We start from the raw sequence: 24,036 nt of genomic DNA, 5'->3' as shown, positions 1-24,036 counted from the left end.
AAATTTTTCCCTGTGTCCGATTTAGTCTTTCCCCCTCTGTCATTTTCAGAAGAAATGGACAATAGATCATCATCTCTGCCCTTACTTAGGAGGTAAATTTTTGAGGATGATAGAGCACACTTGGCACACAGTAGGTCTCCACAATTATTGAATGTTACCTCATCAGCTTCCCTCTTTCTAAATAATAATAATAATAATAATAATTTTAAAAGACCTAGTCCTTTGGGACATTGCTTTTGCTCAGCTCCAGAACCTCTCTAGCTTTTCCACATATGCTGAAAATGTGTTGACCAAGGGTAGACCCATGAGTGTTTGAAAAGGCCTAAAAGGAAAAGAACCAGGACGCTTGGGTGGCTCAGTTGGTTAAGCGTCTGCCTTCGGCTCAAGTCACGATCCTAGGATCCTGGGATGGATCCCTGCATCCCTGCTCCTGCTGAGCAGGGAGCCTGCTTCTCCCTCTCCCTCTGCTCCTCCCCTCCACTGTGCTCTCCCATTCTCTCTCTCAAATAAATAAAATCTTTAAAAAAAAATAAAAAGAAAAGGACCACGGAAAATGTCATATATGATTGGACAACATCCTGGGTCTGCTTCTAACAGTAACTGAGGGTTAGAAAATGTTGGGCTTTTCTGGGACCATTTCCCCAGAAACAAAAATAAGTGGGTCAGACTACGTGCCCCTGAGGTTACTTCTCGTTCTAAAACTCGGACTCAGATTACTTCCCAGCAGTTCCATCCTATATTTTTGTTATTAGATGCTAGTATTCACATTAGTTTTGGAAAGAAGAAAGGGAGGGAGGGAAGAAGGAGAGAGAGAAGGAGGAGGGAGGAAGGGGAGGGAGGAGGGTGAATGCCATCTCTACACTATGGACTCATTCAACTTGTGACCCACCCCGTCACCCTCCCCCTACTTCTTTTTTTCTTTTTTGACCAAACTGTGTCCAACCAGTCATCGCCAACTCTCTTGACCCCACGTACCATATTAGTATATTAGTTCTCAATTTTGGTCTTTGCACTATCTTGCGTTCATCCCATCTGAACATCATTCTGTTGTGTTGGTTTATCTCCCTCACTTTGTCAGGGTCACTTTGAAGAATTCTATTCCTGGTTTCTGAGGTGTCAGCAGCCCTGCCCAACTGTCACACTTGAGGAGCAGACTCCCGGGTTCGGTCCTTTGAGTCGCTGAGAAGAATGTGAACCACCATAATGCTAAATCTGTGGAGGGCCCATTGAATGCCCCCTCCCCCTTCCCCCCTATGGAGTTGAGGGGGCAGGGCGAACCCCTAGGAGCCCCTGATTGCAATCCTGGAGATAAGTTGCTGCCAGGGCTCCAGTGAGTTCTCCAGTTGTAATTCACAGAGCCAGAAACAAGTATCCCTGGGGAGGAGAGGGCCCCTGCTCTGTCAATCCCCTAAGACCAGGGGGTCCGCCTATCTGATGCCCAACTGGATTTCAGTGTGAGAAAGAATTTCAGCCTGTTAGAGGTCATACCTCCTCCCAGCCCCCAGTCCAGGATGGGGGCAGGACGGTGGTGATGGTGGCAGTGGCAGCAGCAGGTGGTGGTGGCCCGGTGGCAGTGGCTGGCTGCGGTGGGGGTGGGGTTGGGGGCAGAGGAGGAAGAGGAGGAGGAAGAGGAAGAAGAGGAGGAGGGGGAAGTATTATTTTTTGCCCTTTCATTGGGAGGCCCATGGTGCTGAGAGAAGTCTTCAGCAGCAGAAACCCAGAGCGTTGGGGGGCAGGGCAGGGGGGTAAGAGTAGGGCAACCTGCTTAAGACTAGACAGGCCTGCATGGAGTGGGGGGTGCAGGGGAATGTAGCCCAGACTTGTCTCAGTTTAAAGGCACAGGACACAGAGACAGGCTGGATTCCTAGCCCACATGGGTGCCCTGCTGGGAGGTCTGTTGGGGCAAGCCCTGTGCAAGGGAGGCAGGTTGGGAGTGCTAACTGGATTTTTTATTTTTATATCAAGACACTGTGTTTAAAATTTTTACAAAGGACAAACTCCATGGGTTTCCGTTAGTGTTTTAAGAACTTTTCTTTAAAAAAAAAAAAAGCCAACAACAACAAAAAAACACCGCCTTTTTGAAAGAGAAATGACAGACACAAAAGAGACTTGGTAAAGAAAATGGGGCAAATTTCTGATACCATTACCCCAAGGGCAGAGGCAGAACCCAGATTACACCTAGGGGCTCGATAGTGACGACCTCCACCAGAACCTCATTCACCAAATATAGGGTCCCCTGGTCTAGCCAGGCCAGTGATCCTGGCCTTTGGGGGAAAGCAGGTCACCCTGCAGTCTCTAGAGCCCTCCACAGGGACACAGAGATAGACGGCTGGAGAGTTCTCCCCTGTGGCCCTCCAACCCCATCCAGCGGTAGCCCCTTCCTCCTTCCACCCCACGGTCTTGCTCAAATCTGTTTCTTTCTTGGGGGGGTCATGTTCCTCGGCCGGATTGCGTGAGCCCTGGGGGTGCCAGAGCCACACAGACATGGGCCTGGAGCCTCACTTCCAGAGCCTCTTTGTACTCATGGGTTGGAGAGGCATGTGTTCCAAAATTATTTTAAAAATCAACAAAAACAAGACCCAGAAAAAAGACCAAGTCTGGGGGGGGGGGGGGAGAAAGAGCTACTCTGCTCTTTAAAGCTCCCAAGTCTGGAGTTGGTGGGTGGTGCAGTTCCAAGAGAGGTGGAAGGCGAGCACCAAGGGGGTGTCCAGCTGGTGCTTTTGGGCCCCCAGGAGTGTCTGTGATCAGGCTCAGGGAGCTGGCTTCAGCTGCTGTTCCACAGGTCCTCAGTTTCCCAAGGACTCACTTCCGTCCCCATTTGAAGGGTTTGTTCAGGTTTACTTCCTTATTTGTGTTTTTGTACATGCAGGTGCATGTCCACATCTCTCTATGTTTGTGCAGGTGGGTCTGCTGTCAGGTGTGGGTGCGTGTGTATGCATATCTGCGTGTACATGTCTGTGTGTGTGTGCGCGTGCGTACACGTGTGTCTGTGCATGTCTGTGGGTGCGTGTGTGTCCATGGATCTGGGCAGGAGGGAGCCAGGAGATAGGCTGTGCTCTGGGCTGAAGCTATACCCGGGTAGTGGAGTGTGAGTGGGGCAGCCCAGTACTGTTGAACCCTGCGGCAAAGGTGTTGTAGGGGTGCAATGTCTGCAGCCCTACCAGGGAGTTGGGAATCATAGTGATGGTGTTCGGTGTCATGAGTGGGATGTCGTCAGGAGAGCGACGCAGGGTCAGCGTGTAGTCGGGCAGTGCAGTGAGGCGCAGTGTGTCGTGGGGGGGACCAGCCTCACATTCATGGTGGGTAGGGCCCAGCTGTAAAGCTGCCAGCTCCTCCTCAGGAGCAGCTCCCAATTCAGGGGCCCCAGCTCCCCTCTGAGGGCTGGGCTGCCGCAGGGGCTCCTGACGCCGTTTGTCCTTGCGGTAGTAGAGGGCAGCAAAGGCCAGAACGTTAAGAAACAGGAGGGAGGCCCCCACGGCGATGGTGACACTTAACTCGGTGGAGTAGTCACGAGGGTTCTCCACCAGGAGCGGCCCTGCATCCTGGTCCCCGTTCCAGGAGCCCTGGGCATTCTCATTGCTGTAGGCAGGGGAGATGGCTGGCCGCTTGGTGCTCCAGGTCTTGCCGTTGGGCCTGCGGGTGATGTGGGAGCTGTGGGTGGTATCCGGGGGCGGCACTTTGGTGGTTGTGGACGTATAGTGGAACATGTCATGCAGGTTGTATAGGTGGGGCACCAGGTGTTTCCAGAAGGCCACCTTGGTGGCCCGGTAATGATCGCGGACCCTTGGTTTCAGCCCGATGTGAAGGTAGAGCTGGTCTCGGGGATTGTATTTGGACCAGGCCACTTCCTCAAAGCGGTTGGCCTTGGTGTGAATGAACTTGGTGTCCTGGGGGACCGGCTTGTTGGGATCCCTGAAATACCACATGGAAATCTGGGGTCACCACTCTACCTAGGTGAGCAAAGGGCCCAGAATTCTTCCTCTCACACCCACATTTCCATTTTTTTCAGGGTCCCTCCCTCTGTCCACACCCCTCCTCCTCCCTGGGGCCTTGAATTCCTATTGCCCACTGTATCATGGAAACTGGTTCATCCTTCCCTGTGCCCATCCTGTAAGGTCATGCTATAGATGCCTTTTCTTCTCACGTGCTCCCAAACATCAGCCAATCTTTTCAGCTGCCCAGTTATTCCAAGAACCCTTGAAAAGCTCTTTGTGAAGGCACTTTTTTCTCCACTTCACTCGGCCTCTGACCATCTAACCTTGAATCCCGTGGTTCTCAGTAACTCTCCCTGTGGCTCAGTCCTAATGCTAGCTGAGTTCCAAGCCTCGAAAACATGTTGGAGGGAAGACATGGCACGAAAGACTCAAAAGGAGGAAGTAGGAAGGGAACGAAGAGGGGACCAAGCAAGATTCAGGGGAAAGTCTGTTAAAAAGGAGACAAAGGAAGAGGTCTAACCATAGAGGAGTGGAGGGGTCGGCATGCTGGGGTCCCAAAGAACAACCCCCACTTTCTCCTTACCCGGTCTTGGCAAAGTTGGTCCAGTAGGTCATGACGACAGCACTGAGCATGACGTCATTCTTGGAGAAATTGCAGGGGAAGAGGTCAGTCGGGCCTACCATAGGGACACCAAAAACGTAGGGTACTTCGTCCCCATGAGCGGCATCTGACCAAGCAGGCTTCATGAGGCTCTGGCAGTGATGGTAGAAGGCGTAGAAGTATGTAGGTGACCCGTAGCGGGCGTGCAGATCAGCGGTCACCACCGAGGGCTCCACCCACTGGTGGTCAGTGAAGAGCGCCACCAGTGTTTTGCGGCGGGTCTCCGGATTGTCACGGTCTGCCCAGTCTGTGTACATGAACTTGATGGTCTCCCGCAGGGTGTCCTTACCCTCAGGATAGCCATACAGATTGTCCACAAAGTTGGAGACTGAGTAGTCAAAATCAGTGCCTGAGACACCATCCTCAGGGTCCACCACACCTTCCACGAACTTGAGCCCCTCGCCCTGGTTGACACCTAGCATGATGTCATAGTTGAGGAACTCGCCCTGCTCCATGAGAATCTCAGGGTCATCAGGAATGACATCGCCATCGATCACAGGGCCAAAGGCCACATGGTAGCGGGCTGGCTGGATGTCCTGCTCTACCAGCTCCTTGGCACTCTTTTGACGAAGACAGTCCACCATGTCCACCGTGTCTAGCACATTACAGCCTACCTTGTCCGCCAGCAGGCTGGTGTACTTCACCGGCTGGTAGTTCACGGCCCAGCTGGACAGGGCAGAGCCACTTTGGATGATGGCCCTCTGGAAAAGCCCTGCAGAAGACAAGCAGCACCAGCTCAGATCATCATGACCCCCAGTGCTTAGGCCTCCCTTGCCTTTCCCTGAGAGACAAATTAAATCTCTCCTCACTCCTTTGTCACTGAGGCTGCCCTCTGGGTGCAATGTGCTACAAAGGAAGAAGAGACCTTTCAGGAAGAAGAGACCTTTCAGCTAGTATGATGGATTAGGACCAGGGGAGGTGTTGCTGGGCCCTTGCGTGACCTAGACTGACCCTCTGCCTTCTCCTTGCTTCCTTGTTCTGGAATGAGGGTTGGTAACTTGGGGGTTAAGGAAATGGCAGCAAGAATTAACCCCTTGGGTCCCAGACATCAGCTTCTTATGCTCCCTCTCTTTATCTCTCCTTGTCTTCCCTCCTTGCTTCCTGCCCAGCTGGGCCCAGCTCTGTGCCAGCACACCACCAGGGAGCTGGCGCTTCCGCCACAAAGGGGTCTTTTTCATGAGAGATGAGAAATGCAGGCAGGAGAGAGCCTCACATTCTGGGAGTTTGGGGAAATATTCCTGAGGGCAAAGGCCTGGGGATCTCAAAGTCTCCAGGGAGCGTGCCCTCACAGCGTGGAGTCTCCACAGAGACTTTCCTTTTCCTGAAGCTACTGATGCCTCGGATCTAGTTTTTCCCCTGGCCAAGAGGGAGCAAGTCCTCCGAACTCAAAAAGTGGATGATTCTTCTCCCCGCCCAAGAAAAAAAAAGAGGGGGTGACATGCTGTCCCTGGTCCCAACATTCCAAAGTGAGGAATAAACTGGCCCTCAGACAACCTGTTCCTTTCCTCTAAGAGAAAAGCAGTTGGCATGGGTAGAAAGAGAGGGAGAGAAATATAGATTACTACTTAAGAGAGAGCCTCACTTTTCCACTGATTCTCTGTGAATCAGTTGCAGAAAGACCGAGAGAATGACTCTTTAGGGGAGCCAGGCCCCTCAGGGGACAGAATGTAGCACTACCCCAAGAAAGGCCTTGTCCTCCCAGGGAAGTTCCCAATCTGAGGAGGCACCAGTCCTCTTTACAGACAGGGGCACCCTCACAACCAGTCATCTCACCCTCCTTTGTGGAGAAAGGGGTCCTTGTTCCCCCTACTGTCATCTAGAAGCACATTCTGTGGTGTGATTCTGATCCCACCCTGGTCTTCCCTCACTGACGTAGTCCCTGGAGGGACAGAGGCAGGATGTCGAGATCAGAGAAGGTGATTTTTCTCTCTGAGAGAGATAGGTCTTCTTAAAAGAGGGACTGAAAGTCTTCCAGTGAGAATATCACTCACAGGGTGGATTCCAACCTTGAGACCTTGTCCTCTCTCCCAGATTTCCTTTCCTCAGAGGAAGGAAAGAAACCTATTTCAGGAAGGTCTCTTCTACATGAGAAGCTCATCTTTGCCTCTCAGAGACAGAATGCGCTCTACAGCCCGGAGTTGAAGGGAACTTGCCCTGCTGAGCCACAAAGGGCCTGTTTGGCTCCCTTGATGAGTCACTAGCCAATCAAGGAGAGATGCTCTCCTCTAAGCTAAGAACGGGTCTCCCTTATGGTTGCCCAGCCCAGGAGGAGCTCTGGTGTGGGCTACCAGATTGCCAGCCTCTCAGAAAAAGCCCACCCCACAGGTTAGCGATCCTCACCATTCAGACCCATCTCCCCGCTTAAGGACAGTTCCTCTCCTGTACAGACTTGTTCTTCAGAGAGAAAGGCAGAAAATGAGTGTTTCTTACACCTAAAAATGAATTCCCACTCTAGATCTCTATCCTGAAGTCACATGTCTTTCCCAAACGGAAAGATTTCCCTTGCCCCCCCAATTAAAAAAAACCCCACTGTCCCTTCAGATAGACATTCTACTCCCACTCACCCAAACTTGACTCCCACACGGAAGGAGGATCTTACTCTCTCAAGATATAAACAGGATTCTCTCTTTCCCTCTCCTGCACTGGGAGAAGGACTTCTTCCCTGAGAGGAACATTTCCATTCCACTTCTCCCCAAAGGGATGCCAAATCGGTAGAGGAGGGCCAGCTGATTCCCCTTGGTGCTCTGGACCCCAGGAGGCCTGAGGCTCAGGGTGGGCAGCTGGCCCATTGCTAGCTGAAGTCCTGCCCTGAGCAATACTCACCCTCAGAGTGATGCGACAGCGTGAGGAGGCTGACACAGGACGCGCCAATGCCCGAGCCGAAGACGGTAATACGGCGGGGATCGCCACCAAAGAAGGCAATGTTCTCGCTCACCCAGCGGAGAGCCTGGATTTGGTCAAGGAGCCCATAGTTGCCCTTGGCAGCCTGATCGCCAGTGCTCAGGAAACCTGGATTCAACATAGGGCATGAGGATGGTGAAGGCAGAGGGATGGGGGATTGGGGTTATAATGGCAGGCAGGAGATGGGGGCGGGGAGGATGGGGGGGCATGAGGACAGAGGAAGGGGCATGCTGTGGTGTTCTGTCCACCCAGCTACCATGTACCATTGCTCCTGTATGCAAGTTCCAGCCCCATCCGTATAGGAAGGATCGATCTGCTCCTTGCCTCCCACTCCCATTCTCCAGTGTGGAGAGAGGGGTCCCCAGAGTATTCGAGGGGGCACCTCCAGCTGGGAGACTTAAGCTGCAAGAACTGCAAATGGCCAGGCCCCTGAGGTGCTCTCCAGGCCATCACCCTAGCTCCCCGGCGAGACAGATTGGAAAGAGCAGGGACCCTGGAGTCAGATGGTCCTCAGTTCGCGTTCTAGCTCTACTGCCTACTGGCCATATAGCCTTGGGCAAGTTATTTAAAATATCTGGGCTATAGTTTCCTCTTCTGTAAAATGGAGATAAAAATACTTCAAAGGGTTGTAGCCAGGATAAATCGAACACAGGCCTCTCTAACACGCTCCGCACTCTCCAAGTCTGTAATTACTTCTCGTTTCCCTTCCTCCTTTCTCTGAAGGAAGCAAGGCTCCCAAGAGGCAATGGTCCCCAAGCCCTGCTTGCCGCCCATCCTGTCTGGGTTCGTCCACCTGCACAACTAGTTCCAGGGCCTCGCTCGGGTGGCTCCTTCCCCTCATCTCGGGGCTGATTCTCATTTCCCCTCCTCCCAAGACCTAATGATTCAGAAACTCGGGGGAGGAGGCCCCGCAATCTGTATTTTTCACCAGCTCTCCAGGTGATCTGGGGCCTGCTAAAGTTAGAAAACCACTGGGTGAGGCCATCTTTTTCATCTGGTGGAGAAATGGGCAAGTCAGCGCTGTGTGTTACCACAGAAACAAGTCTTCCCGCCCGCCCACCCACTGGGATTTGCTGCTGAGGAGACATGTCACCATGGAGACTACCTTCCCACCCACCTGCTGGGATTTGCTGCTGTGGAGACTTGTTGCCATGGAGACTACCTTCCCGCCCACCTGCTGGCTATCCCACAGAGATGTCCTATATTCCCCCCCACCCTGCTTCCATTTCAGACCGATCGCGCTGCCTCATTTCCTCTCTCTTCCTTGATCCCTGTGCTCCCTGGAAAGCTCCATCTTCTCCCGCCCTAGGCTTCCGGAAGAATTCTTTCCAGGCAGGTAGTCGTGGCGCTCCTAAGCATTGGACACCCCATACCTGGATCGGTTCGTTTTGGACTCCCCATTTGAAAGCTCCTTCATAGCACCTGGGATCAGCTTTGTGGGAGGTCATGTTTGAAAAGGCCCCCTCAGCTCGCAGGGAGCTCTCTGGCTGTCCTGGCCGGCCATGGGAGGAAGCTGAATTGAAATAGACTCAAACAGGTGTAAGACCTCATCCCTGTCTTTCGCAGGTCCTCCTGTTTCTAGCTTCTGTGAAAGAGCTCATTTCACCCTCTTCAAGGGTGCTATTAATTTACATTTGGTACCATTAAGGACATAAAGTACTTAGTTATTCCTCTCAGGGCCTAGTCACAAGCCTTCTTTAGCCCCTAGGTTCCCGGCAAGGAACCATGAAGGAATCAGAGAAAGCCTGAATGAGGATGAACGGAGGGGCCCTTGTTCCTCCAGAGAAGGGAACCCCCTTCTCCTCTGCCTGTCCCATTCACACACCAAAGCTGCTGCTACAAGTCTTAAAAAAGTCTGCTGACCAAGATCCACCCCAGCTGTCCAAGCCCTAGTCCCTCCTGCAAAAACCACTCTTCGCTTCTCTTAGCCCTCCCATCCTGTCTCCCTGCCTTTCTCCTTCCTCCGTATTTCCTTTCCCTTTCCTCTTACTGAGGCCCCGGCACACCAGGCTTCAGCCCTGGCTGAGCGAGTGTGCTGTGAAATATGTCAATGCATCTGTCCCAGCAGCGGGAGGAGCCCAGTGCTTCAAGGTAGTCAAGTAGATTTCGCCAACGTGTCTCGATTCCCTGGATTGGGAACAAAGGCCTGATGGGGCTGGGTGGAGGAGTCAACCACCCCTTTCTGCTCCCTTCGCTCCCGCCAAGCCCCGGGACGAGCGGCACTGAAGCATGCAGATGAGGCCATGTCAACCATCTCTACTACAAGAGTCCTGCATGAAGTGTTCTATCCACTGGGCTGAGGCAGGTGATCCTGCAAATGTGACCAACCAAGAGTGCACAAAGCCTGGCGGTGCGGGAGAGCAAGTCACTCACTGCTAGGGCCCCAGCAACTCAGCCGTCCACGGAAACCATGGGAGGAGGAGGGCCGAAATACCACGCACTCCACAGAAACTGTCACAATAAACCTGAGACCGGCTCCCTGGGCCCTGGGTTGGCACTGTGTTGTCCGTGGTGGGCCGCCCATCAATAGAGGATGAGGGAATCAGGCACACTGCACCCAAACCACAGAGCTCCGTTTCTCAAGGCTTGACTTTCACCAGGTTGTCTGTTTGCCCCAAAGGCTACCTGAGCAGAGATGTATCATTAAGTCCTGGAACCCAGACGAAAACCTGGCAAGCCCCTACTTCCTCGGCCCTGGGAGTGTCCACGTCCGCTATCCCGCCAGTGTCTCTTGTGTTGGTCTCAAGCCCCATGGGAGGGGGGGGTCTCCTCAAATAATAAAGGCCCCATGGGGGGGTTTCCTCAGATAATAAAATGGGATCCATGGACTTGCCTGTGACAGTCTCCATATAAATGAATCACCCGAGATGTCCCAAGAAGCACCTCAGAGTAAACCATATGTCTGGGCTCAGTGCTTCCAGAGAAGCTGAAGGGAGGTCCCATTTGGGGGGTCCCAATCCGGCCCACCCAATCTGGGATGCTTGAAGACCCAAAACAACCAAGTCTCAGCTACACAGCAAAGTCTCCAAGTGCCAGGGACAGATCTATGTTCTACGTCTGGCACCGAGAGACAAAAACATCTTGTAGGTACCCAGAATCCAATCAGTGGCTTGTAGACTACAATGGGGTTGCTGAGCAGGCCTTAAAGGAGACACAGGAAGTGGTGGGGGGAACTTCGGACCAACTCTCAGTTTGTGACTCCTTCCAAGGTTTGGGTAATATTATGTTGATCATTAACAGCTGAAGCCCAAAGAATACGACTCTTGCCCCCAGATGTGCTGTTTTGGTTACCCAGATAAGAAGGGGTTATAAAGTGGGTGGGGTGGGGGTAGGTGCTTAACCTGAGTTTCTAGGATGAGTTTCGGTGATGTCCATGGAAACATTTCTATAGGTTTGTGTATGTGTGTGCACATTTACTGGCGGAGGGAGGGCGGGTAGGGTCCATAGATTTCGTTAGAATCTCAGAGGGGTCCAAGATTCCCCCAAAAGTTAGGAACTTCTGATGTAGAAGCTTCAAGATTAGGGAAGCGGGAGGGTTGTCCAAGAACCAGCACACTGGGTACCATAGGGAACACTCACCGGCAATAGGCCCTGTACAGCCCACAGCTGCGAACAGACACTTCAGACCCTGAATCTCTCTTTCCTTTCTCCTTGTTCGGTGCGATCTTGTCCTCTCTTCTCTCCCCCCATCCTTTCCTTCTCTTCCTCCATTCCCAGGCCCCCGCATTCCTCCCCGTTCCTCCACTCTTTCTTTTTCTGCCTCCCTAGCTGCTCCGGTCATACGGAACTGAGGCACATTCTTCGTACTCTCTGTGCTTTCCAATAAAACCGACAGAGTGGAGCTCTGTGTTTCTAATTTTTAAAAGCAGCTGGGTTGAACATTTTCTATCCGTCTCACTAAGAAAATAAGGTGGCAAGCCTCCTTCTGGCCTTCAGCTACCGTAGGCGCGTGGCTGGATATCTGTGTAAGCTTGCTTCTGGAAATTCCTGACTCTTCAGGAACGATGCAGCCCTTGCATGTGGCTTTATAGCCACCTTCTCTTCCCCTTTGCTGTCAGAGACTCAGATCCCCTTCCTCAACAGAACAGATCACTCAAGAGAGCCTCACCAGGACGTCTGCGGCAACTCGGGGAGACAGAGGAGCAGCGGCCAAACCATGAAACCCAAGCCCACCAGATCACCTAGAGACCAGGGAGATGCCTTGCATGCTTCATCCCCCAGGATCCAGAGGCCACTCTAAGGGACACAGACCCACTGTTTTCGGGGAATATCCTTTCTCCCGTCTGGACCCCAAAAAGGTGTCTTGTTAGCCCTCGGAGTGTCAATGGTAAGTCAAGAAAATGTTGTCTTTCTGGGCTCGTGAGCTGTACCAGAAGTGGCATGCAGCACCAGGCCCTCTGGGGATAGAACTGGCAAGAACAATACACTCAGAAGCAAATTAAGATAAGGTCCTGTCAGCCAAGGGGCCAGGGAAGAAGTCATGCCACAGCTGGTCCAGCACCCAGGCCTCTGGACCTGATGCACAGCCTAGACCCCCACTGCAACCTGGAAGACACCAGCCCTTCAGGCCAGTAGTCTTCCTCATGCCATTACAGGGCTACATGGCTGCACGTGCCCTCAGAGGCCTGGGTGAGTGTCTGAGAGGGAGCAAGAGCCTGTACATTGCGTTGCCCTCTCTAAGGTACTTGTGTACCTCAGGGACCTGGCTGCAGATAGGCAGTAACAGTCAGCAAGGAAGACACAGCCCAGAGGGGCCTACATCACCAAGGCCAGCTGGTGGCCGGCAGAGGATGTGGGGGGAAAGACTCAGGGCTGCATAAGAGGAGGCATTTGGGAAGGAAGCCTATACGTGTGAGAGTGTGTTTGTGTGATGGGGTGGGAGTATATGGGGATGTAGGCCCAGAGAGAGTAGTAGAAATGCGTATGTGTGTCTATACATGCTACGCAAGCGTGGGGTACTCACATGCATGGGGGTGAGGCGAGGTGAGTGGATCTGGAGGCCAAGCGGGGGTACACGAGTGTGTATGTGTTTGTTGGGCAGGGTAGAGGTGGAGAAAATGCATGTATGTGTACTGCACATACATATGCAGGGTCCATAGGGGAGGAGTGTCTATGTGCATGTATATGTATACGTGTGTGTATGCATCTATGTGGGGACGTGGATATTTGTGTAGGAGGTCTGTGGGTGTGTGTACACAGCAGAGAGCTATGTAAGTATAGTGCCTGGGATGGGCATGGAAACGTGGAAGGTTGTATGTGTGTGTAGGATTTGCGAGGGGGTGTGTGTGTAGGATTTGTGGATGTGCAGCGTGAGGAGGTGTGGATGGGCGGGTGTGGGTGTACGTGTGTCGGGAGGGGGAATATTGGTTTGTGTTTAGGTGGGGAAGCTGAGGGACATATGCGCGTGTGTGGGTGTCCGAGTGGAGGTGGAACTGGGAAGCACGGGGGGGTGTGAGTGTGTGTGTGTAAATGTGGGAGAAATATTTATGTACATTCAAGGTATAGGCATGCGGGGTTTATGTGTAGTGTGAATGTGTACGGTGTGAGTCTGTGTAGAGCATCTACGTGGGGGTAGAAGGAAGTGCGAGTGTGGGTACGTGTAGTGTGTATAGGTGTAAATGTGGATACAGAGATGTAGAGGGAGAGATAGACGGGAATGCTGGGAGGGGCGTCCGTGAGATCTGTCTACATATGGGGTATGGATGTGGAGCGGACAGAGGTATATGGCATGTGGATATGTGTGCGGGAAAGACCATATGTGTGGAGTGTTTATGGAGTGGTGGAGGAGCATGCGTGTGTGTGTGAGAGAGGCTGCCTGTAGATGTGGATGTGGGAGTCTCTATGTGTATGGGTGTATGTGTATATTTGTGGGGTGTGTGAGAAATAAGAGTATGCAAGGCGGTGTGTGGTGGGCAGTGTGGATGTGCAGTCAGGTGAGGGTACGTGAGCAAGTGGATATGTGACGGGCTAGAAGGACTATCTCTATATGTGTGGGCCTTTGAGGGATGTGGGTCTGGGTGGGTAGGGACGGGGGAAGGACACTAAAAAGTTCCAGACCCTGCGAAACTCAGCCAAGCAACGGTCTGAAAGCAGCAACCTGGCGTGCGACTTTTAAGAGAAGGTGTGGAGGTTGAATTGAAATTCCAGTGGCAGCTAAACACTCTGGGAAAGGGCCTGGGAACATGGGCAAGCACCCAGCACTTGGTTAGGGACCATGTGATATCACTTGACTCTGGTCACTGGCACCCGCTAGAGAACGGAGGCCAGCATTAAATCCCCAGCATTCTTTCCTCCTTCCTTGAGAACCCGGGCCTCCTTCAAGGCAGCTAGCAGAGAACCATACCTAGCACCCCAACCCGATAGTTGAGGGTGATGACGATGACGTTGCCATAGCTGGCGAGGACACTGCCGTCAATCATGTTGCCTGTCCCTTCCATGTACGAACCTCCATGGATGTAGACCATGACGGGCTTAGCGCCACTGTCCCGGATGTCTGCAAGGAGAAGGGGTGAGACACAGGCTGGGTAAGATGCCCTTCCTCCCTCACCCCCGCCAGCCCGGAGGGGGTGTGGGCAGCAAAGCTATCCCAGGTGCCAGGACACCACTGCCATCTCTGGGGGCAGGACTCATGGGACTGCTGGGCCCGGAGCTTGAGCATCGGCCAGAGACTTAGCCGGAGGTGGACTTTAGCGATGGTTTTAAAGACTCGGGTTTCAGCCTCCCAGCTAAAGGCAGTCAGCCAGACCTGCTATGGCTGGGCCGAGGCAGGCCACAGGCTGGGCCCTGGGGACGGGGGAGCAGGAGGAAGAGGCAGGGCTGGTCTCTTAGCTGGCTCAAGCAAGTCCTGCCCCCGGGGCACCTGGAGTCCTGGGACCTGACACGGAGAGCAGGGGCTAGGGAGCCTTGAAACCCCCAAGACTAGACCAAGTTACATGGAAGTAAGGCCACTGGCAGCAGCCAGCCCCCCCAGTGCAGACAGAGACAAGAGGAGTGGGAAGAAGGGGGTAGCACAGGGAGAGAACAAGGAAGGACGTGGGTAAAAGGGAGTGAAGGGCAGTGATGGGGTAGAGGGAACCTTAGTGACATGGTCTCTCAGCCATGTGCTCATTTACCCCATTGTCCCCCGGGGGCATCAGGCAGACTTAAGTGGAAGCACTGGGGATGGGGGAGAGGAGAGGGGCAGAACTAAGAATGAGAGAGACCCCCCCACCCCACTCTGCCGCCCCTCCCCCTCCCATCAGCATTAGGATGAAGATGGAGCCTCCCCAGAGGCCATTCAGTGAGAGACCTTCAAGCGGCCACTCCCAAGCCCAGTGAGTACAGCGGTGGCCTTGGGTCTGGGTAGTCAAGAGAAGGCTCCTGACCTGACCACCTTGACCTGCAGCCTCTCAGTGTGTGAGCTGGACCAACACTCCGTCACACCAGTGCGGCCCTACCAGCCACCAGCGGACCCCCTCCCCCACCCCCACAGCTGTTTGGTTCTTCCAGGGCTGGAGGGGCAGGGCCAGGGCAAGGAAGGTAGAAGGAAATGCTCTGTGCTGCCTAGCAAACACAACCTGTTTTCCCAAGGAGGAAGGCAGACTGGTTCCACCATCACCTAAGTATCTTATGCCATCTACTGACTGGGCTGGGCGTCCTGGCCTCAGCCTGGCACTTTAGCCCACAGCCTTCCTGGCCCTGTCCCGAGCCAACCACTACAGCCCATGGCCCTGAGGCCATATCTCTTTTCCTGGAAGGAGGCCAGGGGGGTGGTGGACAGTGGTGATTTAGGTGTTGCTAATCTCCAGCCCCTTTGGTTGTCACGGCCTCACTCCTCAGCTCAACGGCTTGCCGGGCCCCTCTCCCAAGGGCCTGTCTTCCCGTGAAACACATGTGTCTCCGCAGTGAAACCCAGGTACGTCCTCACCATCCGGTCTCCTTTGTACCTCTCTCCCCGCCCTCCCTCTGCCCTGCTTTCTCTCCACTCTCCCTGCTGATTGGTGGGGGCAGGTGCCCGTTGAACCACGGAAGATGCGGGAAGAAGCTGTTTCTGGCAGTGCCCACTTCTCTACTGTAGGACTCAGGATGAGGGTAGGGGACTGGGGCGAGGAGGCTGCCCCCCCCCCCCGGCTCTACCGGTGGTCCCCTGCTCCCTCCAGCCAGCCGGGTCCATCACCCAGGAACTCCCAGCAGGCCACCAGGCCAAAGATAGATGAACAGCCCAACAGCCTCGTATAGGAACAGAAACACACCAACGGACGGACAGACAGACAGACGGGGCTTCTCCCCATCGAGAAGGGGAGGGGCTCTGTGCCATGCACCAGCCGCCACGCCCTGCAGCCCCCAAATACCTTCATCTTCATCCCCGTCATTATCCGCTAAGTCCTCGCCCTGTTTCTTAGCGCCGGATCCTGGGGACCAGACACGGGGAGACACAACAGCACAGAACAGAGAACAAAACAGAGAGAGAATTCAAAAACAGCATGACTGCAGTGTGGCCCAGCAAGCCAGCTCTGGGCTTGGGCCCAGGACAGGCGGGAGGGATGGCAAGAACCGAGGGAATGGGTGGGCTGAGGCCCAGACCTTCATCAGCCGATGGTGATGTTGCAGGCCCCTGCTGGACTGGCTTCCTTGCGCCTCCCTGCCCCGCCCCCCAGTCCCCACCAGCCCGTCTCAGCCAACTCCCACTCCCTTCCCAGTTGGGAAGGCAGGAGCAGCATATGGGCCAGGGCAGAGAGCCAAAGACCCACTCAGGGAAAGGATTTCTTCCGGGTGGCAGGGGCTGCACGTGTGTACACAGGCAGGCTGAGCTGGAGAGCCAGGGCAGGCGCTGAGGGTGACAGGTGGCCTTGCCAGAATGTTGGATACGGATGTGAGCTATTAGGGCAGAGCCGGGAACTGGGCCCCCCCTGGCCCTAAGCTACCTGGGCCCGGTGGGAAGGCTCGAGCTGGGCCTCAGCTGACCCTGATTCCCAGAGGAGGAAATGGGAGATGAAGCTTTCCCTCTGATCTTCCTCATCGGGGCCCCCTGCTCTGGCTAATGGCAAATGGGGTTCCTGTGAGCAGGAACCCAGCCTAAGAGCAGCAAGCACTGCTCTGAGATGGAGAGAGAGCCAGAGAGGGAGGAAGGGAAAGGAGGAACGGGAGAAGGAGAAAGGGACATGAGAGAGATGGAGAGAGAGAGAGACGGGGGTGGGGGGACAGAGGAATAATGATAACAGCTCCTACCATAGACCGAGTGTTTACCGTGTGCCACTCTACGTCTGCCATACTGTTTGATCCTCACACCCCAGTGAGGTGGGTACTGTCTCTACTTCTGTTTCACTGATGGGGAAACTAAGGTTCAGAGAGGTAAAGTGACTTGCTCAAGATCACACAGCTAGGAAGCGCTAGAGGTAAGATGCAAACCCAGGTCTGCTCCAAAGCCCATGGTCTTTCCACTGCACCATGCCACCTTTCTGGGGACCAGAGGAGAGGGAAGGAAAAAAATCAGCGAGAAAAGAGGTGGAGCATGGGGGACGGGGTGGAGAGAGGGGAGGGAAGGGAAGGAGAGAAAAGAAGGGAACAGAGGAGAGAAGAGAGACATTTAAGGACCTGTGGGTAAGCTGGCACCAGCTCTCCTTCCTGTTCTAAGGAGATGAGAAAGTGCATCTTGAGCATGGTTGTGGAGACAGAGGGCCTACTGCCTGGATGCTGGGCAGAGTTCGGAGACCAAGGTCATTCTGCCAGCACCCCAGGACTTACCCTCTCGTCTATGACACCAGATACTCTCAGCCTGCAGGCAGCAAATAGCCCTCTCTCGTAGCTAGTCTGGGCTCTGGTGACTGAAATCCCTCACAGTTATTAACCAAAACAGGAACCGCCCTCATATTACAAAATGGCTTTTCAACTAGGGCAAGAGCCTCCCACCCCTCCCTACCCCCGCCCCCAAGGGGCAGAAATGGCCTCCAGCTTCCCGAACTTCCAGTGGCACCTACCGTCTTAACACCTGCCAGGACTGAGCTCAGAAACCCTGTGGGGCATGGGGCATCATCACCCACATGACGGACAGCCCCCCAAGTGGAAGCAAGGACTTACTCATCTGGAAACATGCATTCCCTCCAACCTGATGGAGGTGGAAGTGAGGGGAGGGGGCACGTCCTCCTCCCCTGCCCCCCCGAAAATCCCTTACTTGCATGGGCACGGACTTAGAAGGTGGGACCCTATTGCTCCCTACTCCCCCCACCCACCAAGATAGATGCCTTTTCTCCTTCAGCTGAGCACTTACAGAACAGCTTCTTGTTGTCATGCCCATCATGCAGGCCAGCTCCACCAACCATCCCCTGTCCCAGCACTGGGCTGCTGCAGGGTCCCAGCCCTATGCACACCACAAGCCTAACAACCTCGGTGGCTGTCTCTCCTCCAAGAAGCGGGGGTCTGTAAATTCCGCTCCAAATGGCCAGCTGGCCCTGGATAGGGAACTAATTTGAACAGTGAAATGACCGAATGCCCTCCCCCAACTGTCAGGGGCTCACTTCCCAGCTTGGCCGGCGGGGCTTAGCTGAACCCGCCAGGTTTCAATCCTAGGATGGGAGCTTTGTCAGAGTGGTGATGAAGCCATGGTTTAGGTCTAAATCTTGCCTCTGCCTCCTAGCCCTCCACAGCCCCACAGTGCCTAGCGCATGGCCTTGCCCACAGTCAACAATCCTGATAGCTAAATGTTTGCATTTGACCCGAGCTTCCAGTCGGCTCTCTGGCCAAACTCTTGGGACTGGACTACCCTCGGCTCTCACTGGCACTCCGGGAGAGATCATAACTCCTGGAAACGGTTAAAGTTCACTGTCAACCTCTCTCCCTGCCCCCCAACCCCCACCCAAGCAAGTAACCCACGGGAGTAGGTTTAAGAGACCCTTTTCCTGAATTCATTCACAGACTAGTACAATGTTAAGGCCGGAATGGTCCCCTTATCACCTTCAGAAGCAGGAATAGAGGCCCCTCCAGGAAAAGACTTGTCTAAAGTCTCACTGCAAGCTAGCAGGAGAGCTAGGGCTCATTTAGGCTTTGGGTTCCCAGCCCTGCTCTCTTTCTGCAACACCACAGTGCTTCTTCACTTGTGCGGGGAAAGTGTTTGCTGATAGCCTACTGCGTGTGAGGTCCTGGGCTGGACATGGGGATGTGGCAGAATGCTGTCCCCAGAGCCCCAGGCCCCACTCCGTGCTCCAGGGGTCGTCAAGAGCACTCAGCACACATAAGCTGAACATGTGGATTCCCCCAGAATCTGCCCCCTAGAGATTCCTGCTCAGCAGGGAGCATCCTGGCCCAGGAATCCTGACAACCCCATTCACTGCGAGGGGGTGCAACCCTGCCCTAGGATTTCAAAGGAAATCAAACTCCAAGCTTGCCAAAAGGTTGTAGGGATCAGGCTGTGATTTTTCCACCTGTTTCTTAAGCTGTTACTATTTCCAATTAGACCCAGCCCATCCATTGTTTCACCATTGTTTTCAGAGTCTTGAAGGTAGGAATGACCAGATGGGAGCTGCCTCGCATGCTACAGTGGAAAGAACATGGCCCCGAGGGTCAAGAGACCCGGGTTTGGGTCCCAGCTCTGCCACGGACCAGCAGCAAGTCACTCCCCTGGGTCTGTTTCCTCATCTGTAAAATTGAGAAACTGATTCCTGCCTTACAAGCCCCCAGAGACGTGGGGAGGATTTTATGAGCTAAGTATGAAAGCGCTTTACAGGACTGCCAAGTGGTATTCCAACAGGAGGAATTATTTCTACAAGGGAAGCACATTTCTGGGTAAATGCAAAATTCAGGATGTTGTGTCTCCTTTTCGAGTCCATGGTTCCTAGAGTCCCCCAGTGCCTGCCATGGGACTAGCCCAGGGAAAGGAGGGGCGGTCGGGTCACACAGCTATGCTCTGGCTAGAGGGTGGGAGGGCAGGTGTGACTGGGAGGATGACTTGAGTCCAAACTTTAGGGTCGGAGAGTTGAGTCTAGACTTCGACCCCAGGAAAGAGTATGGAGGGGTGAGCTCGGGGCTGCTGCGCCAGGAAGAGGGCAGAGCCTCTGGCTTCATCCTGGGTGCCTGGAGATCCACCCACCCCCAACACGAGGTGGCTCAAAAGAGAACCACGGGCTCTGTCTTTGGCACACGCCTTATGGTGGAATCCCGGGCTGGAAAGATCGGAAGAAACGGGGTTGCTGCAGCTTCTGCCCTGAACCTGCCTTAGGCCACCAAACCGTCCCTGAAGAGCAGCCAGGGCCCTTGGCTAAGGTGGAGCTTAGGCCTGCTCACCGACCGCCCCCTGAGCCTAGGCTACTTGAAGGAAGTCTGGGTCCTCAGGGGCAAGGGCAGGTGGGCAGGCAGCCCTCCCTCTCTCTCTCTCTCCCTCCCCGCCGGCTCGCTACCTACCTCCTTTCCTACAAATTTTCTTGTTGGGCTTTCGGGCGCATTCCTTGGAAATCCGCTTTACTGTAAAATGAATAAAAAACTAAAAAATAACAGGAGGCCTCTGCCCAGGGACATGCACCCCCCAACCCCCTCCCCAGGCCCCAAGAGCTGCTCTGCAGGCGGCACATGGCAGAGAGCCTGTCCCACCATCTCCTTGTTTCTGTCACTTACCTTAGTGTGAGCCCCACGGGAGGAGGCAGCGGCTAGCCCAAGAGGAGGCACCTAAGCAATGCCCACCAGGCTGGCCCCCACCCCCCACACACCCAGCTCCCTTGGCCACACACACCTACTACCTTTCAAAGCAGGCGGAATGGCAACAGGGGGGCCTGGTGGAGCCAGCATCCTCCCACAGGCAGTTGCCCAGCAGGGACCCATACTCCCCCAGGGAACCCCCATCCAGCACTCTGGCCCTAGACCTGTCAAAGCTCTCAGGCCTGGCCAGGCCCCCTCCTGGGAACAGTGTCACTCACACATGGGAGCTCAGACAATGCTGGGTGAAGGGAGAACAGGGAGGAGGAGGGTGGGGAGGAGGCCAAGCAGAGTGATGGTTAGAAGCATCTTCACAGAAGGACAGAGGCATGCTGCAGGGCACACGATCACATGCAAGCCACAAACACCACGGGAGGGGGGAGGGGGCGGGCAGGGCACAGCGTCTGGCCATAGCACTCACCATCCTCCGTGGGCACATAGACATTCAGGTAGAGGCAGTCTTCGTTGGGCTCCTGGATGTAAGTAGCGACAATATCCAAGTTGGCAGTGAACCAGACGGGCAGCATGACTTCGGGCACGGCCGTGTGGATGTTCTGGGGGCACACTGGGGGAAAGTGTGTGGCGTTCCGGATGCCCGACCAGGATGGGGGTGGCTCAGGGGGCAGGAAACGTTTTTCGCCGATGGGGGGAGCTGCATAGGGCACCCCCAGGTACTGGTCCACAGGCCCCAGGATCTCACTGGGCAGTGGCACCCGGGCACCCCTTAGCTTCCCAAAGTGAGTATTGACTGTGGGTGCTGGGGCCTGGGTACTGGCCCTCAGCACCAAGCTGAGGAACCACAGGGTGAGGCACAGACTCCGGCCAATCGTGGACTTGGGGCTCAGGGACAGCGAGGGCGGGCCAAGCCGCAGCCACATGTTCCGGGCAGGGGGACTGGCAGGAAAGGCAGACTCCAGGGTCACAGCATCAGCCCGACAGGCAGCCCCTTCATGGCCACACTGACTTGAACCTCAAGACTGAGCTCTCGAGGGACACCTACAGGTGCCCGGCAACGTAGAGAGGTCGTCCAAGCACCACAGCTTCAGAAAGGGGACTCCCTCAGGGCCAGACAGGCCTGTGGAAAGAGGGAAGTAGGCGTCATCTAAGATAGTCAGGGTAGGGCTCTGAGTCGGGGAAGGGGGGGTGTCTTTGGGGGCCCCAGTTGGGCGCTGGCTGATTCCCCTACAGGTAGGAGAGGTCTCCAGTGCCTGGGGTTCTGGGGACCCGCCCCATGATCTCCACTGCCTCTCAGAGCCTGGCTGTGTGCCTGGCCATGGCTGGGAAATCCTAGGGGACTGACCCAGGGACAGTTGCTGCCACTCCAAGTTTCCAGTCCCCAACTCCAACTCCTCCACCAGTGGAGCTCATGGGGCTCAGCCAGGGGCCCGAACAGCATGTGGTCACAGGGGGTGGGGAACACTGGAACCATATGGAGCTCAGGTCCCTGAGCACGCTGGGCTGGATACGAACAGCGGACTCTCTAGACCCCGTGACCTGCTAACCCCACAGGAGGACTTCCCACACCAGGAGAGGGTAGGATCGTTAACCTCACTCTGGGGTTCCAAGGCATCAGCAGGAAAAGCAGCAGATAGGCACAAAGACCCACATGGAGACCCCCTGACTGGTCAACCAGGGTTGGGGGCAGGGAGGGCAGAATGGCCACTCACCAGAGTCCCCAGAGCCTCCTGTGCCCTTCCTGTACATTTCTCCTCAGCCCTCACCGCTCCCAAATTCGGAAGCCTTGGTCCTTTCTGTGGGCTCTCTGTAATTCACACCAAGTACCAGAACTGAGGCAGAGACCACTTTGCCTAGAACCCCAGGCACTGTTGATGCTCAGTCAGTGTAAAATACACAGTGCAGCGTGAGGGACACACACACTCAGAGACCCGTGGAGGTAAAGTCGCAAAGACTCAAAAAAGGGAGGAAGAGAGACCAAGCCTGGCTCACAACAGACACTGCGATCACAGAGACAGATATTCCAGACCCACGGAGATCCCTTATATAGTCCCACGTTCTGAGACCGAGAGCCTCACAGAGCCAGAGAATCACAGAGAAAGACATTCAGAGACGCACACAGAGACTTACTGGAATATAATCCCACACACACCACATAGGTAAATATCCAGAGACACATGCTGCATAATGGTGACACATAGGTGGAGACAGAAACAGAAATAGCAGCACACTCAAGACACAAGCTTTCTGACACACAGGCGGCCAACACATACAGGCGCACACAGACCCTGCTGCATGGACAGACACACACGCACGCAAGCACGCGCGTACACACACACACACACACACACACACACACACGCACAATTTAGTTTTCCCTATTTCTCCCGCCTTCCAAGATTGCCGGCCTGCTCCTTTAAGAACTGGCTGAAGGGGTGGGGGAGGGAGATTGGGAACGCCCGGCAATCGGCCACCACCACGAGAGGGGAATGAGAATGTGTGTGTGAGAGTGAGAGAGAGAGAGAGAGAGAGAGAGAGGAAGAGAGAGAGAGGGAGAGGGAAGGAAAAGGAGGCAGAGGGAGGGTAAGAGAGATAGAGAGAGAGCTAGAGAGAGAAAAGGAGAAAGAGGGAGGAAAGAATGAAGAGGGAGGGTGGGCAAAGCGACTAAAGGGGTGGGGGCTCAGAGGAAATGGGGAGCAAAGTACAGGGTGGGGGTTAGATCCCAGATGCTGCCCAGAATGCACCCGGGGTTGTGGGGTGGGGAGGAGGGGAAAGGGAAGGAAGGGGTAGGAGTAGGGAGGTGGGGCAGGAGGGAGTGGGTGTGTGTGTGTGTATGGGGGGGGATAGTCCGCAGCTGAGTTCACACAATCCCCCCATTCACCGTCTCCATGGCAACTCTGGGGCACAGACCGCTCATTCACACGGCTTCCCCGCCAGCAACCCCCCCCACACACACATTAACCCTCTGGGTGCCGCTCCTCCCCACAAATTCCATTAACCCCTTCCGGTCGCCTCCCTCTCCAGTAACCCTTCAGTGCCAAATGCCAATCCCCTTTGAGTCAATTCCCTGCAGCCCCTCCCCCCTGAACACCTAGACAAATCCGCCGACCCCCAAACGCCCTCTGTACCCTAGGACCCACTGTGAGTCCCCAAGGCCAAGATCTCCATCCTGGTCCAACTTGCAATTTGGGAGAAGACAAGGGGAGGTGCCAATGCCGGGGATTAGAGTGGCATTTGGGGTACTTTGGGGGCTGGAGCAGTATTGGGCAAGGGGCATTGTGCAGGAATGGACTGGTATTGAGAACTGCAGTACTGGGGGATACGCAGGTCTGAATGGTATTGGGGGACAGAGCTGCATTGGAATGGGGGAGGATAGAATAAAAGCCTGGGGGGGAGGGGGGCTGCAGAGAGTGGGGGAGGGAGCCTGGCTGGGAGATGCTATGATGGAAGAGGGATGGGGCTGCACTGCGGGGGAGGGGGGACTGGCAATGTGCAATACAGGAATAGGGCCAGAGACCCTTAGTAGGGGCATTTTGATGAGCATGCGGCCAGGCTATGGAAATAGAGGGACCATGGGTGGGAGGATGATAGGGATGCGGGATTCAGGGAGGAGGTAGAGAGGAGAAGCGAAGCGGCGGGGGCGGGGGGAGTAGGGGTATTAAGGGTCAGGGGTGCCTAAGGAGAACATGGGGTTGAGAAGGATGGGGAGCATTGGTTGGGGTGCGGAGGAGCGCGGGATTGGGAGGGGATAGGATCGGGGCAAGGTATGGGCAGCTAGAGGATGAGAGACCGGGGCAAGCGGCCTCACCTGTTCCCCAGGCTGTTGCAAGCGACTGAACCCGTCCGCGGACCACCCATATCGCCTCCAGGCCAAGGGCTCCGCACCTGAATTCCCGAGATCTGCTCTCCGGCAGCCTGGCTGCT

The 24,036-nt window shown here is 54.9% G+C and overlaps 1 protein-coding gene across 7 annotated transcripts; it reads right to left on the bottom strand.

Annotated features, from left to right (window-relative positions):
* Positions 1-1,587: 1,587 nt before the first annotated feature.
* NLGN3 (neuroligin 3) lies at positions 1,588-24,036 on the bottom strand. Of its 7 annotated transcripts, none has more exons than XM_045996352.1 (9): positions 23,921-24,036; positions 21,158-21,232; positions 20,579-20,722; positions 19,870-19,929; positions 15,828-15,887; positions 13,841-13,990; positions 7,420-7,605; positions 4,519-5,308; positions 1,588-3,912 (listed from the first exon to the last, which is right to left on the bottom strand). In XM_045996352.1, the coding sequence occupies exons 3-9, from the start codon at positions 20,682-20,684 to the stop codon at positions 3,069-3,071; spliced, it is 2,196 nt and encodes a 731-aa protein (XP_045852308.1). In that variant the 5' UTR covers positions 20,685-20,722; positions 21,158-21,232; positions 23,921-24,036; the 3' UTR covers positions 1,588-3,068. The 7 variants fall into 7 exon arrangements, with proteins under 7 accessions (XP_045852308.1, XP_045852310.1, XP_045852304.1 ...); XM_045996354.1 differs by having other exon boundaries at positions 23,998-24,031; XM_045996348.1 differs by having other exon boundaries at positions 20,579-21,232.

Source organism: Meles meles, chromosome X, assembly GCF_922984935.1.
Source record: "Meles meles chromosome X, mMelMel3.1 paternal haplotype, whole genome shotgun sequence".
NCBI lineage: Eukaryota > Metazoa > Chordata > Mammalia > Carnivora > Mustelidae > Meles > Meles meles.
Note: the sequence above shows the minus strand (reverse complement) of the source record. Positions and strands in the feature narration are given on the sequence as shown.

What these genes read in the sequence shown, in the direction of transcription:
- NLGN3 (XM_045996348.1), bottom strand. Translation starts at nt 21,035, where the DNA reads ATGTGGCTGCGGCTTGGCCCGCCCTCGCTGTCCCTGAGCCCCAAGTCC. An exon ending in CTATGTGCCCACGGAGGATG is followed by an intron (nt 19,930 to 20,578) that starts GTGAGTGCTATG and finishes TTCATTTTACAG; the next exon opens with TAAAGCGGATTTCCAAGGAA. An exon ending in CTATCGGGTTGGGGTGCTAG is followed by an intron (nt 7,606 to 13,840) that starts GTATGGTTCTCT and finishes TGTTGAATCCAG; the next exon opens with GTTTCCTGAGCACTGGCGAT.